The sequence below is a fragment of the Natator depressus genome, chromosome 1, assembly GCF_965152275.1.
Source record: "Natator depressus isolate rNatDep1 chromosome 1, rNatDep2.hap1, whole genome shotgun sequence".
NCBI lineage: Eukaryota > Metazoa > Chordata > Testudines > Cheloniidae > Natator > Natator depressus.
The window spans coordinates 162804631-162820725 of NC_134234.1; the positions used below are offsets into that span (position 1 = coordinate 162804631).

Here is a 16095-nt window from a genome sequence, read left to right on the forward strand (position 1 = left end):
GGCTCAGGGGCCGGCTTAAAACAGCTTGTGGGCTGTAGTTTGCCCACCCCTGTATTAAAGCTCTATCACAGCGGTTCTCAAACTTTAGCAGCCTGACAACCCCCACCTTGATTTAATTTTTTTCATGGACCCCAAGCCCCCTGCTCAGCCCCAGGCCCTGCCTCCACTCCACCCATTCCTGCAAGGCCCCACCCCACCTCTTCCCGCCCCTGCTCCTCTTCCCTGCCTCTTTCCACCCCCTCCTCCAAGTGCCCCCTGTCCCCGCTCCCTTCGCTTCCTCCTAGTGCCTCATGCATGCTGAGGAACAGCTGTTCCCCAGCGAGGAAGAGGCTCTGGGAAGGAAAGGTAGGAGTTGAGGGAGGGAGGGGGAGATTATCAGCGGGGCTGGCTGACCCCCTGGGGTACCCTCACAGACCACCAGGGGTCCGTGGACCGCAGTTTGAGAAACGCTGCTCTATCATATACATCACCTATTGCTAAAGCATGTGTGTGGTTAAACATCTGCCTGCAATTCTGTCCTGAAATAGCCAAACCCAGTACCAGTTCAGTATTCTTGCAGTTGCTTGGTATTGTTCTGGACCAACTCTTTCTCTTGACCAAGCTATTCCCAGTTTCCCAAAGTCTAGGGTAACTGTCAGGCCATTTTATCTATGCTAAAGGTCATAGGCCTACTTTACTTATGCTAACTTGCTTAAGCCAGTGTTTTACAGGATACAGGCCTGTGTTCCTTGCATTACATAAAAGGCTAAGCTAGCTCTATGGGCTATAGTTTACTGTCTTTTAACCAGTTACTGATCCATGAGAGGACCTTCCCTCTCATTCCAAGACTGGCTGGCAAAGGTTGCCAAGGGACCATAGTCATAGCTGGAGCACAGTGCACATGGCCATGGGACCTCCTTGTCCCCTATGCCAGAGTCAGATTGGAACAGGAGCTGGGTATGTCAGCTCTACATCAGCTAAAAGCTTCCCTATGCTGAGGAAATTCTCATCTGCTAAGAGCTGGTGGCTTTCCAGTGGCACAAAGGGGCCAGAATGAAACACAGAATCTGACTCAAACAGTTTATCTTCATTCTTAAATCTATCCACAAGATTAGATGGAGCACATACGTAGCATTACTAAATATTCCAGAGCAATAGTTACACATTTTCAAAAACTTTTATTGATTTTAAAAAGGCATTTACTACACCTCAAAAATACAATGTGGTAGCTGATCATTTTAAAAAAATGTAAAAAAATATATAAAACGTAATAAGGTAATTAAAATAAAAACAAACACACACAAAGACATCCACTTCCATTACCAGTTAGGAATGACCTGTTGAATTATTTTAGCAGCTTGAACTCTGCTCCTAAAATATTGTGTTTCCTGGTTTACATACTTTCTGGCACATACACAGTTCCTGGTTATGTCATTACAAAAAGGAATATTTCCATGCAGCATCATACATTGTATTAGAAGTTCACACTTTAACTTCTGATAAAGATTTTGTATCTATGGTACAAGTCTAAATATGTTCTGTAGTATTTCTTAATACCTTATACTATTTTAAACTGCTTTAATTATCAAGTGAAATCCTGGCCCCAAAGAAACATGTGACAAAAGTCCCATTGACAAAGGCCATATGTACATTACAAATTTAAATCGACCTAACTTACGTCGGCATACAGCTGTTGCAATAATTACACTGCTTGTGCATGTCCACACTTTGCTCCTTGTGTTGGTAGTGCGCATCCTCACCAGGAACACTTTTATGGATTGTACTGTCAGTGTGGGGCATTTTAGAATGGCTCCTGAAACCCAGTAGTAGTCAACATAAGCAATGCAGTGTCTACACGGACTCTGTGTTAACCTAACTACATCAATCTTGACTCTATGCCACTCGTGGAGGTGGAGTTATGAAGTCGGCATAGCAGTGCAGTTAATGTCGGTGGGAGAGAAATGTAAGTCTAGACACTTCCATAGCTAGGTCAATGTCAGCTGCCTTGTGTCAACATAACTCTGTTGTGTAGACCAGATCTTAAATGGGACCAAGATTTCACCTTCAGTGTTTTGCAATGAAATATGCTTTGTGGAAAAATAATAATGTCTTATTTTATACTGAAGACTTTTAAAAGAGAGTGCTCTTTCTGGGTCTGAACCCACCAAATGTGCTATGACCATCTACTAGCTGTCTGGTCTCGGTTTCACTATAGATTGAGGTAAATGCTGAATCTGTTTAAATGTTATCAATATAGGAGATACAGTACAGAAACAATGGCAGTTTTCATTCTTTTCCCATGGTTTTCACTTAATCAGCTTTCTCTGCATAAACAGCTTCTGTGTAGGATTAATTCATTTACAGGAATGCAGCATTACTCTATTGTTTGCAATGGTTAAAACATATTTAAAAGTAACCACCAATATAGAGCAGACCTTCCAGAGACTGCTTGTGGAGATTACTGTGTGGTGAGACCACCCATGTAGTAACATCATTATTTCTGTTTCTCATGGTGAATTTTTGGTAAAGGTTTACTACTTATTAAACACTTAAAGTGGACTTGTCTGTGGACCACAATGTGTGAGAATTCACAAAGTTTAATAACTGCAATATACTGTTGCTACATATATTTACCTTCAGATCTGTACTTCGCTTTTGTGTGTGAAATAAAGCTAGTATTGTACACTAAAAGCTTGTCTGAACAACGGGTTTAGTTTGTTCCAGCTGATGCATATCAGTTGGTGCACAATATAGAAGTTGCTCTAACAGCATGTATACGGGGACAGCTGTGCCTTCTTTCAATTCGCATCATTTCGTACACATGGTGGAGGCTTTGAGCGTACTAAGCATGTGGCATTTTGGGTGAGTATCCGATGGTCCTTTGCTTTGCTGTTGAACTGTGTGCATTCTGGGATTTGTCTTGTTGCACACTGTGAAATGCATTGCAGAAACCAGAGGAATTCTGGGACTTAAGGTAAAATTCAGAATTCCGTGTTTTGCTCCATCTACCCTGATTCGATTCCTCTCTATCTGGGAAGGCTAGCATCGTTTTCAAACTGCTGTTGGCCAGCATGGAGGCAACAATGCTCCACACCACGATTCTGGCAACTATGATTATACGCAGAGGCTGTCTGGACTTTATTTGAGCTCTCAGTGCTGGGTGGCTTTGGCCTCCAATCACCTACCAGCAACAGTAGCAGAGGAATGAGCAGGACATCGAGCAACTACTACTCTACTCTTCCTGGAGCAGTTTCACTTGGTGCTGTGCCATTTCTGGGCTCAGGAAAGCAGCACTGATTGGTGGGAGAGGATTGTTCTGCAGATCTGGGATGACCAGCCGTGGCAACAGAATTTCAGGACAGTGAAGGCAATCTTTTCTGAGATCTGTGCTGAACTAGTTGCAGTGGCACCATATCAACATGTAAAGTCCCATAACCCACTGAGAAATGGGTTTCCATCACCATCTGGAAGCTGGCCACCGCAACTGTTACTAGTCTATAGCCAACCAATTTGATGTGGGGCAATCGACTGTTGGAGGCATTGTCACGCAGGTGTGTGCTGCCACGCAGAAGGTACTGTTGCACCAGGTTATAAATCTTGGTAATGCTCAGGAGATTATTGATGGCTCTGCATGCAAGGGTTTCCTGATTGTATTGGGCAACTGATGGTGCCCACATACCTATCATTTGACCCCACAAAGCAGTGTGGGACAGATGTTGGAGGAGTGCTAAAGTACCATGTAGCAACATTGTGCAGATATGAGTGATAGTCTGCACTAACTCAATTTTCACTGAACTTAGTACACTTTGAAGGAGGACTCCAGAATTTGCACCAAGGGTTAGGGTTTGCCTCATGTGTACACAGGTATTTTCAATCTGCACTAACTTGAGTTAGACTGGACTAAACCCCTAGTGTAGAGAAGCCCTAAGCTACCAAAACACTGTTAATTAATATATGAGTCCTGCATGCTTTTATAATGTACAGGCATATATTTAGAATTTAAAAAATGCAGAGTTCATCAGAAGCTGAATTGTACGTTCAAACCAGAAAGAGAAACTCTGAAACATGACCAGTTGTTTATTCATGTTTTATAAAGTGGTTCTAGCTTTCACCAATTCATCTCCTTATGTATTCAGAATCTGATGCATCACTTTCATCTGAGACACTAGGTTTTTGCAATTCATGTGAGATGTTATGACAATCTGGCTTCTTAACATCTACTGTGTTAGTAAAAAATTTTGATTCAAGTGCATCAGAAGCACTAGAATCTTGAAAGTCAACTGCATCCTTTTGCTGGGAGATTAATGTTGCAGAATCATCCCAGGTCTTGTCAGGGTCTCTCAGCATCACGGTATTTAAGTTTATGTTAAAGCAAGCACTGTTACTTAACCCAGAAGTTGACGAACTGTTTACTTCAGATGAAGGATGAAAGAACACTCTACTTGTGCTTTCATTTTCGCTAATGACAGATTGATGCTCTTCAGAATTTTCTGCCTCAGAACCCAGAAGTTCAATTGCTTCACTGCTACTCTCTGCAGATGGACAGTCTATAGTCTGGTGCACGAAGGTGTTTGATTTGGCATGGGAACTTGGAACTCTGCCCGAGATGTCATGTCTAGTATATTCACCAGAATTTTCACTATCACTTTCGCTATCATCATCATAACTGTATTCCCACTCTTTTTTTTTCATCTCTTTATACATGACTTGCACAGAGCACACTTTTTCAGGATCAGGTTCATGCACTGAGCAATGTAAGTTATTTGTGGTTTCCTAAAAAGACAAAACAAAAACAAAAAAAATCACACACACAAAAATTACACACAAATAAGAGAATAAGAAAATAATCTTGTTATTTACTTTAACAACTGCCTCACCACTTTGCACTTATACTAGTACACAGGCAAAAGTGTTCAGAAGTCAACGGATCACCCCAATATACATGTTTTGGCATTATCTTCAAAGCTCTGAGAATCCAGAAGTCTTCCCTCTCCTGCACTCAAAAAAGAATGGCATCCTGCTCCAAAATACACACACAGAGAACTAGATAGGCTCATGCAATTGCATATTGGTTCCAAATAAGATCAGAAATGACCCTATGCTTTTTGCCAAAGAAAACCCCAGATGGAAGACACCGTGTTTTCAAGATGTATTTTTTGTGGGATTTTCTCTGTTGAAGACTATCAAATATATTTTGTGGCAAGGTTTTGAAGAACAAGGAAAAGGGGGGGGGGAAGTTTCCAGCTCTCTTTGCAGAGAACTTAGGTTCAGAGGGTAGTCCTAAAACTCTTCAGTACACTGCTTAACTTCATGCATCCAATGAAGTGAGCTGTAGCTCACGAAAGCTTATGCTCAAATAAATTTGTTAGTCTCTAAGGTGCCACAAGTACTCCTTTTCTTTTTGCTTAACTAACGTTTTCTATTTCCTTCCTGGAAGCTAAGGATCAATTTTTAAAGCCCTTTTAATATTTGCCACCTGTACAAAATCCTATATGTATGTATAATATCCCAGCTGTATGAATTCCCTAAAAGACATTCTCTCACATAACAAGCCTGAGAAAGATTGTTTTAGTCAAAATATGTGAGGCAATGTACAATGTATTTCACCAATTAAATTTCCTTTTTTCTTCTAGTCTCACCATTAATCCTCAATCATGGATTTTGTCTTCATCTGTACAGTGACTGGAGACAGTTACTTTAAAGTCTATGCAGGGGATGTTGGCCCTGCCTACCAGGCCAACCACTAGAAGAGTTCTTCTAAACCTGTAAGTGTTTTCCAGCTTTGACACTTGGTAGTTAATGATAGATTTGGTCATACACTTGTAGTTGGCTACGAGAAATATAGCCATTTGAGAGTACTCACATGCTAATTTCCTTTCTTCTAGTGAAATTACCATTCCATTCTATAGCATAAGCTCTCCCCTAATCCTCATTGATATAAGAATACACTAATAAATTATGAAAGAGAGACTGAGGGGGTAAGAGAGAAATCCTGAATCCTGTGGCATATCTATTTTGGAACCACTATTTAGAGCACACTCCTGACAAAGGAGGCATCTTGGGATGATTGCAGATCCAGTTTATAACATCTGGTATACAAGGAAACTGAAGGCCAGACTTTTTCTATGTATATCTATTTCAGCAAAGATGTTCTTTGCTTGGGAGACTGCTGTTGACATTGTAGAGCAAGTTCAGGTTTCCTCAGGAATGACATACCCTGAAGACTTGTATGCTTCCTCAAAGCAACATCTTATCCACCTGGCCAAAGAAGCCCTTCATGACTTATCTCCTTCACACCCTGGGTGTAATGACATAAGTAAGATACTGGGCTCTTATTCAGTGTGTGATAGATCAATTGTAAGAGCTCTTTTCCACATTTCATCCAGAGTTTTGTTTTTTCTTATGAAGGTGCTGAATTTTTAGTGCCTCTTGGTCTCCTGTCCTCTTGTGGACAATAAAAAAAACCATGAAGAACAGCTCTGGGAATTTTTCTGGTGTTGGCCCTCCAGAATGACAAGGGAAGAGATTTCCTGCATAATTAGCATGTGTCTTTCCTGACTTCTGAACTTTGGGGACTCGGACATCATAGGTTGATATGAAATTCTAGGGCATATCCATACTGTACTAGAGAGGCACCATTCTCTAATGGGTAGGGCATCGGACTGGGACTTAGAAAAGCTGTGTTCTATTTTTTTACTTCCCCTCTCTGTGTCTGTTTTTCCTCCACATCTTTGTGTACATTGTCTATTTAGAGTGTAAGATCTTCAGGGTGTCCATAGCTTTAAATTATGACATCATGCCACAAAGACTCTAGCCAAACCAGCAGAAAATAGAGCCACTTTCAGGGTGGGCTTTTTCCTTGTGAGCTTTTTGTCAAAAAACAAAACATTTTAATTTGGAATTGCTACCGTAGTGGCTGATGAGAAATGTTGTTTGGGTATTTCACATCCCCATTCTCCTCTACAGGCTGGCTCCCTGGTTAGACTACATCCCCCTGGGGGGGTTACATCATGGGAGTCCGTGGCCATGGTGAGATCATCAAGGGAGATATCATCTGGGCTGAGAGCCCAGCTCAACCCAGAGAGAATGGGGACATGAGGAAACCAAACTACAACTTGCATGAGGTACCATGGAAAGATATCTATATACAAATATTTCAGTTTTTGAGTTTGGGATATTGATTTTTTGTTGGAAAAAAATACAGTTTTTAGTGGAAAGCAGACAATTATTTGCTAAAAAATTTGTTTAGTTGAAATCTCAATTTTTCTATCCAAAAAACAGTTTTGATGGAAAGTTTTCAACCATCGCTATTCATAACTTCAATAGTTATACTATGGAAACCATAATTTTATAATACACAAAAACATATACGTCATGCTTATGTTCTCAAACCTATATGGTCATTTTCATATTTGAGATATTCCAAAACTCTGAGTAAATCAACAATTTATTGGAGAAGCCCTGACTCTGCAGGTAAACTTGGCAGTAATTATATATTCAGCACTAGCTTACCAGCAGCTTTGGACATTAAACCAATGTTGGCTAGGGTGCCAGGAATATCTAGTAATCATAGCGTAAAGTTACAAGCGATCTTTTGCCCTACAACAGGACAAAAACCTCAGAAATGAGCAGAAGACCTTGATTTTAACTTTTAATCCATACCTTTAGCAATCAACTATGTTAGTCAGTTTCAAATCATCTATGTTGTAGCAGAACTAGCAAAGAACTGTTTTGATAAAAATACAGCATTTAAGCAATTTAAGCTACAACATTTAGTAACCTACAGATAAGTATTTTTGTTGTCCCCCCCATCCTCCAAGCTAAGCTGCGAACTGAATAATGAACATTCTTCCCACATTAGCAATATGTCCTAAACTTCCCAGGCTAAGAATGGCAGGTGACACGTCATTAGTTAAATTCTCACTTTCTGCCCTTCAGTTTCCACAAATGTCCAGGCTTCTTGTGGTGCTCTGGCATTCACCATGCTGATGACACCACAACACCTTCTGAAAACCTTCTAGAGCAGTGGTTCTCAAACTTTTGTACTGGTGACCCCTTTCACATAGCAAGCCTCTGAGTGTGACCCCCCCTCATAAATTAAAAACACTTTTTATATATTAAACACCATTATAAATGCTGGAGGCAAAGTGGGGTTTAGGATGGAGGCTGACAGCTCGTGACCCCCCATGTAATAACCTTGTGACCCCCAGAGGGGTCCTGAACCCGAGTTTGAGAGCTCCTGTTCTAGAGAACAGAGCTTGCCCATAAGGTGGCCAGAGGGCTAAGATGCCTATTTGTGTTTTTTTTTTAAATAAAAATCCCTTAAGATGGAAAATATTTAAGAAAACACAAAAATCAAAAATACTTTATTTCCCCAGATATATCCTCCCTTTCTGTAGCTGCTCCTTTGGTCCAGTGAAGTTCCATGACATTTATCACATTTTATTCTACATAGGATCCCCAGTATGATGCTCAGAGAACTGACATTTAATTGGGAGCCAATTTCAGAAATCATAGGAGTAGAAAAGGAAAAATAAAAATGTACAAAAGTGAACGTTCAGGTCATTTACCGACCACCCCCTACTGCCTTGCAGGCATCTAGCAGTCTATATCTAAAGTGGATGGAATTTCTAGTTGCTTTGCAATTCACTTTTAAGGGAACTCTTCAATGCAAAATATTTGTTTCTTAACTTTTATCTAATGAACAATATATCTTGCTACTTGCTGTATAAACATTATGAGGCCTTCCCTCTCCCCCACCAGGTAAATTAAATATGAAAAAGACGTACCAAGACTTTTGGCCATGGTTTACTTTTCAAGCAAATGAAACCTCCTTTATACAGTCCTAACAGGAAGATGCCTATTACCAATGAAACAAGTCCACCACTTAGGATTGGAATTATACCATAACCTGCAAATGGAAAAAAAACATACTGAGTAAAACCCAATAGATGTAGGAGAGATTTCCAATTTTTCTTATATTACACACTTATTTAAGATTGAAAAGAACAACTCTGGATCACTGAAAACAATTAAAGAGCTATTTGTACAGCCAGCAGGATTAGCCAAAGATATCCGGTACCTCATATGTCATTTATAGGTCCAACCAAATGTCTATCAAAAGATGCTTTCTCTCTTACTGGGATATTTACCAGTTACCCTTTTCTGAAAATACTATTAAAAACTAAAAAACAACCAGACTGACAACCTGACCCCTTCCCCCACCAAACTTTAAAATATTTGATACCTGGTTGAGTGTTGGACCTGGTGATTATACATTTCAAGGCCGAAGGGATGGAATGATCGTTTAGTGATGCAGCCACAGCAACAGACACACAATAATTTGTATATGAATGCAAGCTTCCAACAACATAGCTAAAGCTTTCTTCAGAGGTTTCATTCTTAATAGGAATCTGCCATGAAAACAATATCTTATTGAAACCTGTTTGTCTAAAAGGAGTTGTTAAACACCGATTAAAAAAACCCTCGCATTTAATAGCTATTTTAATATCCCATTGTGAAGCTGTACAGTGGCAAGTACAACTGAGTTGTATAGTTGGGGGTGGGGGTAGAGTGGGGAGGAAGCATAGCACTTTTCCAGTTTTCGAGAGAAGGAAAGCAGTTACTAGAGCTCAAGGACTGACCCTACACTTCTGTCCACTGGATTCAATTTATTAAAAGGCTCAATCTTACAAGTTCTACATTAGCAAGAAGTTGGTGCACCATAAAATGGCACTTTTGCTGTTCAGTAGAAAAGTTAGCAGTCTTGTATCTACATTCCTTTTCTCTTTCTTCAAATGTATCTGTCTTCAGAGTGGTTTATTAAAGACTTTTAGAAAAGCCCCCTTTGATGGTTTTGATTATAATTGTTCATTACATCTGATCTCACAAGCGTAGCTGAATTGGGCTGGGTCAGTTCTTAGATAGGGGACCTAGATGCTGCAGAAAACAGTGTAATTGAATCACTCATATTTTGGTGATCAGACACCATTGTGACAGGCACTGTGTAAATACTTCCTGTGGGCAGTCTTGCACCGCTCTAGGAGTCAGTAATGAACCCAGCCCACATTTTCATCTGGCGACAATTCTTATTCAATGTCTGTCCCAATCTGTTGTCATCTAATATTGAACAACCATGTGACCAAATGCCCCCTATATTCACACCCTACACGCTGTTGTAATAATCTTTGTACAAAATATGCCTTGTGAGATATCATTTGAAAACTAATAACTGGCTTGTCAATAATATCAAGGTGAAATGTGAATAACAACATTATATGTAAAGTTATAAAGATAAGTAGAAATTAGATCTGAAATGTGTTTACCAGAAAAGTCTGGGTAAACCAGTTTCTGAAAGACAAAGGACAAGCTAACGCCTCTAGCCAGGAGGCATCAAAGTTCATGGGCAATCACCTACCAAGTGGCCATTCTTTGGCAAGGAAGGGAGGCATGAACTAACAAATCTGCATCTTAGCAAACAACAGCACGGACCCTCTTCACCACCAGACTCCTTGCCTCTGTCCTCACAGTGAGAATGAACGTTATCTAGGGCTAACCTTCAGGAAAATGCATTTCAGAAGGCGATTGAACTATAAAAGTTAGGAACAAAAACATTAAGTTCTCTCTCCCTATCCATCTCTCTCTTTCACCTAAGAGGACAAAAGAAACAACCTTTGGACTCTGGGAGAAGATCCTGGTCTGAGAATTTGGTCAGCAATGTTACTGGAAACATGTGATAAGGGACTTCACCAAATCAAGTTTCTTAAGTTTTAGTACTAGGAAGCATTTTATCTTTATTTCTCTCGTAACCATTTGTGACTTTAATGCCTTATACTTGTACTCACTTAAACCTCATTTCCTTGTAGTTAAATAAACTTGTTTTATTCTTTAATCAAAAATAATCCATTGTTGTGAACTGTGTGTGTAGCTCCATTTAGGGTAGCAGACTGCTGTATACTTATCCCCTTAGAGGGGCAATGGGCCTAATATATCTGGACTGTCCAGGAGAGGGCCAGATAGTACAGAACACAGGTTTTGTGGGAAAATCCAGGACTGGGAGTGTGTTGGAGTCACCAAGGCTGGTGGAAGTGAGCGTGAGACTGATGTATGACTGGCAGGCTACAGCTAGACACAGATACTCAGAGTGTTACCCACATGCTGCAAGGCTGTTTCTGAGCAGCCCAAGTGGAAGATACAGCAGCAAAGCATTGTGAGGCACCCAGGATTGCAGGGCAAGGGTGACACTGCCCCACACTGGTCTGGATTACACCCTAGAATGTCATAAATTGTCAAGATTCATTTTAGAGGCAACTTCATTTTAATAGAGGCAGGAGAAGTGATCTCCTTATACAGTTCACTCTGGGATCCTTCAGCATGAAAGTGACAATGTAAATGTGTTATTTACTTTTCGAGTGAGTTGAAGGAAAGGTCCACTATAATTTAAAATTGGGATAGGGGAGCTCCTACAGGGAAAAAAGGCACTTTTGATATACTCTAGCACGGAGTTTATTTTTGTGATCAATACTATGTGATACCATAAGAACTGACATACTGGAACAAACCAGTGGTCTACCTAATCAGCTATTTTGTCTCTAGAAGTAGCCAATGTCAGGCGCTTCGAAGGAATGAAAAGAATCTCCTACACTGCACCTACTGGGGAATACTGTATCACTGGGGGGTGGAATGAAGGGCAGAAGGATTTTCTCTGGTACCCAAATCATCAGCTCATGCCTCAAGAAGGCTCACATTTATCCTGTGTTGTGTAAACCACTGACAATAGTCTTATTCATATAAAGATCTAGGATAAGATACGACAGAGCTCATCTTCAGCAAGCTTCCTTACTGCTCAAGCCAATTTATTTTTTACGCTTTGTACATTTTTCTTTAAATCTTAAAACTACAAGTTACTTACCTTTTCCTTTCTATCAAATGATTCCACTGTTGTCATATAATCAAGTTCTTGATATACATCAATTAAAGATTTTTCTTTTAAATACGCGGCTGGAAGTTTTACTATCACATTTATGCAGGTTGTACAAGCAGTAAGATTAACTTCTGGTGGACCCAAGTATGCTGTTTAAAGAAAAAGAAAACAAACCCCAAAATATAACTACATTTATACATTTAACATCAGTTAGACAAGCCGTAAAAATCAAGTCAATTACCATGTGTCAGATGATTGACTAATTAGTTGCCCAACAGGGTTTGAAATTATCAAAGATTGAGGGGAAAATTGTTCCTCCAATTTTTTTAGCAGAGGGAATAAAAATAGAGAAAAACCTAAAACAATCCAAAAACTACCATGGGAGAAAAGGTGATTGGGGAGGGGGGTGAGGAGAGAGGGGAGTTGAGCCAAAACAGCAGCATCCCTTGTTTCTCCAGCCCCACAGAAGCCCTTCTGTGTAAATTCTGTGCAACTGAGGTTCTTTTTGTTTGGCTTGGAGGTGAGTACGGGCTGATGGGGAAGGGGTGAACAGTGTTTTCTGAGGCAGCATCTTCTAGTAAAACACTGGAAATACCCATACGAATTAATCCCTGTGGGTGGCCCCTCCACACACAAATACCCCTTGGAACGTAGACAAAGGGACTAACTGTTGGCCGGGAACCACTGGCCGCAGAGCTCCAAAGGGAGATGCTCTCTCACAGGTGACTGTCAGGCAGGACCTGAGGAATATCATCCTGAGCCTGGCTTCTGTGTGAATGCTTTTGCCCTCAAAACAATGCCTGGAGATCCTGTTTCTCAGAATGCCCAGGACTTTGGAGAGCCATAAGCCCTGACAATTCCCTGACTTTCAAAACTATACAGACATTTTCTCCACTGCACAGCATAGCAGTATCTCCAAAGCCTGAAGGTCAAAAGTTTTGCACTTCACTGATCCTTCTGCAAGTGCTGTGTTTTGATCTAATTAGTTACTGTCTACACAGTGCTTTGAAAAATCTAAAACATGCTATGTAAGTGCTAACTACTTGTCTAGTTCATTATTATGATCATATAGGTAAAATAATTAAACATTTTAAAGAGGTGGAGTTCTGACCTTGCTCCAAACAGGAGAATGCACACAATACCGGCCAAATCCTACTCCACACCCCTTCCTGTGGTTTTCCTGTTGTTTAATTTATACAATAACAACAATAAACCTCAGATCCTTCTGCCAAGGAGGGAGAGGCTCCAACCCTTCCTATTTTATGGGTAGAAGTAAATCAGATGCTTTAGGGTAATGAATCAGAACAGCCCTGCTTTTCTACTCAGGGTCATCTTGGTTTAAATATGCACCAGGAAAAGAAAAAGAAAAGTTGCTCTTGTTAAAACATTTACCATTTGAGCTTGGCTCTTCAGTCAACTGATAATACTTTTCTGCAACTTTACAAAACAGCAAACATAGAGGTGGCATGGGAAAGATGCTAGTGCACCCTCATCCATGCAAATGTATCCATAAATGTGAAACAGCTGGAGAACACTGTTACAGAGTAATATTTTTATTTTTCTGATACATATCTATGAAAAATAGATGTTTGGAACAATGAAGTCTGAATACAAGGTACAATTTACCATTTCCAATTTTTTAGAACAATCTCATTGTAAGGCACTATGTTGATGAGTCAGTTGAGGAAAAGTGTTACATTATTTTCAAGTTTAGGGTTCTCTGCTTCCCCAGATAAATGGGCATTGATGTTTGGACAGAAGAGGACAGGAACAAGGGTGTACATGGGGGAAGCTATGTAAGTCAACTCAAGTTGCAATAAGGGCTACACTATTCCCGGAAGGCCTGCAAATTTGAGATGCAAAATAGCTCAACCACTATATTTAAAATTAATGGAGAAATGTCCATTCATGAAAATGTTACCCTGGCTTGTTAGCATTACAATTAAAGTATTTCAAAGTCTTTGAGCTGAGTGGATACTATTTCTGTAACCTTGTACCTAACATTAGATAGTCTCCGTGTTCAGTTTATCGACTTGATCCCCAATATAAATAATCCTTATTTCAGGAGAGGAAAAAAAGAAATTAATGTGGCGATATTGTAAATAGGACTCCAGGGAGAAGCAGCCTCTAGCAGTATTAGACCATCATTGCTAATGAGCATCTGGTGTTTATGTGACATACCAAAGGGGATGGGGAGAAATCAAGGTGACAGCTAGAATGGAAGCAGATATTCCTCCACCCCTCACCTTTTGTTTTTGCCTGTTCAACAGTTAACCAATTAACTGACATAAAAAAATAGATTATGCAATTTATAAATGTAGTAATTTTTTTTTGAAATTTCTACTCTCAAATCCCCAAAATGATGCTAAGACCTTTGTAAAAGTCTGAAATAAATACACATAAAAGAAATTGATTCTTATATATGCACAATGGAAGGAAATCTATCCCAACATTTGCTTTTTCCTTCAAAACCATTGCTTGTTTCTATTCATAAGAACTATTCAAGCCATGTATTTTGTATAGATAGCTTTCCACTACACTAGATGATATGTTAGTTCACAACATCTTACATAAATTAGTATATCACCAACTAAATTACTTTGGAGTTACTTATAGCAGTGGTTCTCAAAGCTGGTCCGCCGCTTGTTCAGGGAAAGCCCCTAGCAGGCCAGGCCAGTTTGTTTACCTGCCACGTCCACAGGTTCGGCCGATCGCGAATGGGGGCTGCGGGAAGGGCAGCCAGCACATCCCTTGGCCTGCGCTGCTTCCCGCAGCCCCCATTGGCCTGGAGCGGTGAACCCAGCCAGTGGGAGCCGCGATCAGCCGAACCTGCGGACGCGGCAGGTAAACAAACTAGCCCAGTCTGCCAGGGGCTTTCCCTAAACAAACGGCGGACCGCCTTTGAGAACCAATGACTTATAGTACCATTATTAAAACACTGGTTATGTATAGCTGAGAATAAAAACAAGAAAATGAACAAATGCAGATAAAAATAGACTAGTAAGAGAGAACTTACTGGACCTATATGGACTGAATTCAGATACAGATGAATTTAATACTCTATGTTCTGTGAAGCTCTGAACCATTGCTATGTAGGTATCAGTATAGTCTTCATACTCCTTTGTCAAGTTACAGGACAGGTGTGTGATATTTGAACATTCTTTAGCAATTTTCCATCCCTTTTCCGATCTACTTTAAGTTGAAGGAAAAAAAAAATCAGTGTTGTTCAAAAGGATCTTCTGATTTGTGACTGTACCTCTGGAGAGTAACATGAAAACTCAGAGATGCACTGGATGAAGTGATCTCTGCTCTCAAACAGCGTCAAAAATAATCAAAACCACAGACTAGTGAAATCCAAATGATTTATTTATGGGGAGTGGAAGAGAGGGACATATTTGACAAGGAAAACTGAAAAACAAAATCTCAAACCACAACAAACCAGAATGATTAAGGGATAAAAAGAAAAACGATATACAAGAAGTGTCAGTCATAAGCTTTGCACAGGATCTCCCACTCACCTTGACAACATAAAATAAACTTCCTGAAGAGGGACCCCACTTGCTTCTCTTGTCAAAAGGCTACCCCAATCCACTTACTCTTGTAGGGTAAATCTCCTTTAGGGTCATATTGGCTCCTTTCCTGGTCCATATAGGTTATGTACATATATATACACACTAATTTCTTCTCAACAAAACCCTACCCAAAACCGAAACACCACCACAACAAAATCTGAAAATTAACTTAATGTTTGCAGCCTCTCACATTTTTCACTCTGCTTGTATGTCATACTCTGCTTCTCCTGAACCCTTCATCTTCTCTATGTAAAATGTTAACTCACTGGGGCAAGGACTCTTATTGTGTGTTTTCACACTGCATTGCACAATAGGGCTCCAATCTGAGATGGGTCCGTACATGCTACTGTATTACAAATAATAAATAGAATGGGGGAGAATCCTTTTTACCTAAATGTGACCTGCAAAGGATTATTTAAAAAAAAATAGTTTAACCCTGAAAGTTGTTTGCATGTCTCAAGACAGCCTGAGACAGAACAGCATTTGACATATAACATTGAGCACCCAAATGGGATCCCATTTCAGGTTCCTCCTCCCATGTCTCCAGTTTTGTGATGATGACACAGATCATATTGCTGTTATGACAAAAATATTAGGAAGCCACACTGCATTATGGAACAT

The 16095-nt window shown here is 40.1% G+C and overlaps 1 protein-coding gene across 3 annotated transcripts in view; it reads right to left on the bottom strand.

The window, feature by feature from the left end:
* Positions 1 to 1191: 1191 nt before the first annotated feature.
* Positions 1192 to 16095, bottom strand: part of IFNAR2 (interferon alpha and beta receptor subunit 2) — a 35952-nt gene continuing 21048 nt past the window's right edge. For 2 of the 3 annotated variants that reach the window (XM_074970633.1, XM_074970643.1), the window contains 5 exons: positions 14919 to 15094; positions 11891 to 12051; positions 9227 to 9392; positions 8769 to 8890; positions 1192 to 4752 (listed from right to left, as the gene is read on the bottom strand). In XM_074970633.1, the coding sequence (XP_074826734.1) occupies positions 4096 to 4752; positions 8769 to 8890; positions 9227 to 9392; positions 11891 to 12051; positions 14919 to 15094 (1282 nt within the window). In that variant the 3' untranslated portion in view covers positions 1192 to 4095. The remainder of the gene's footprint in view (positions 4753 to 8768; positions 8891 to 9226; positions 9393 to 11890; positions 12052 to 14918; positions 15095 to 16095) is intronic. The other variant, XM_074970652.1, reaches the window with a different exon arrangement.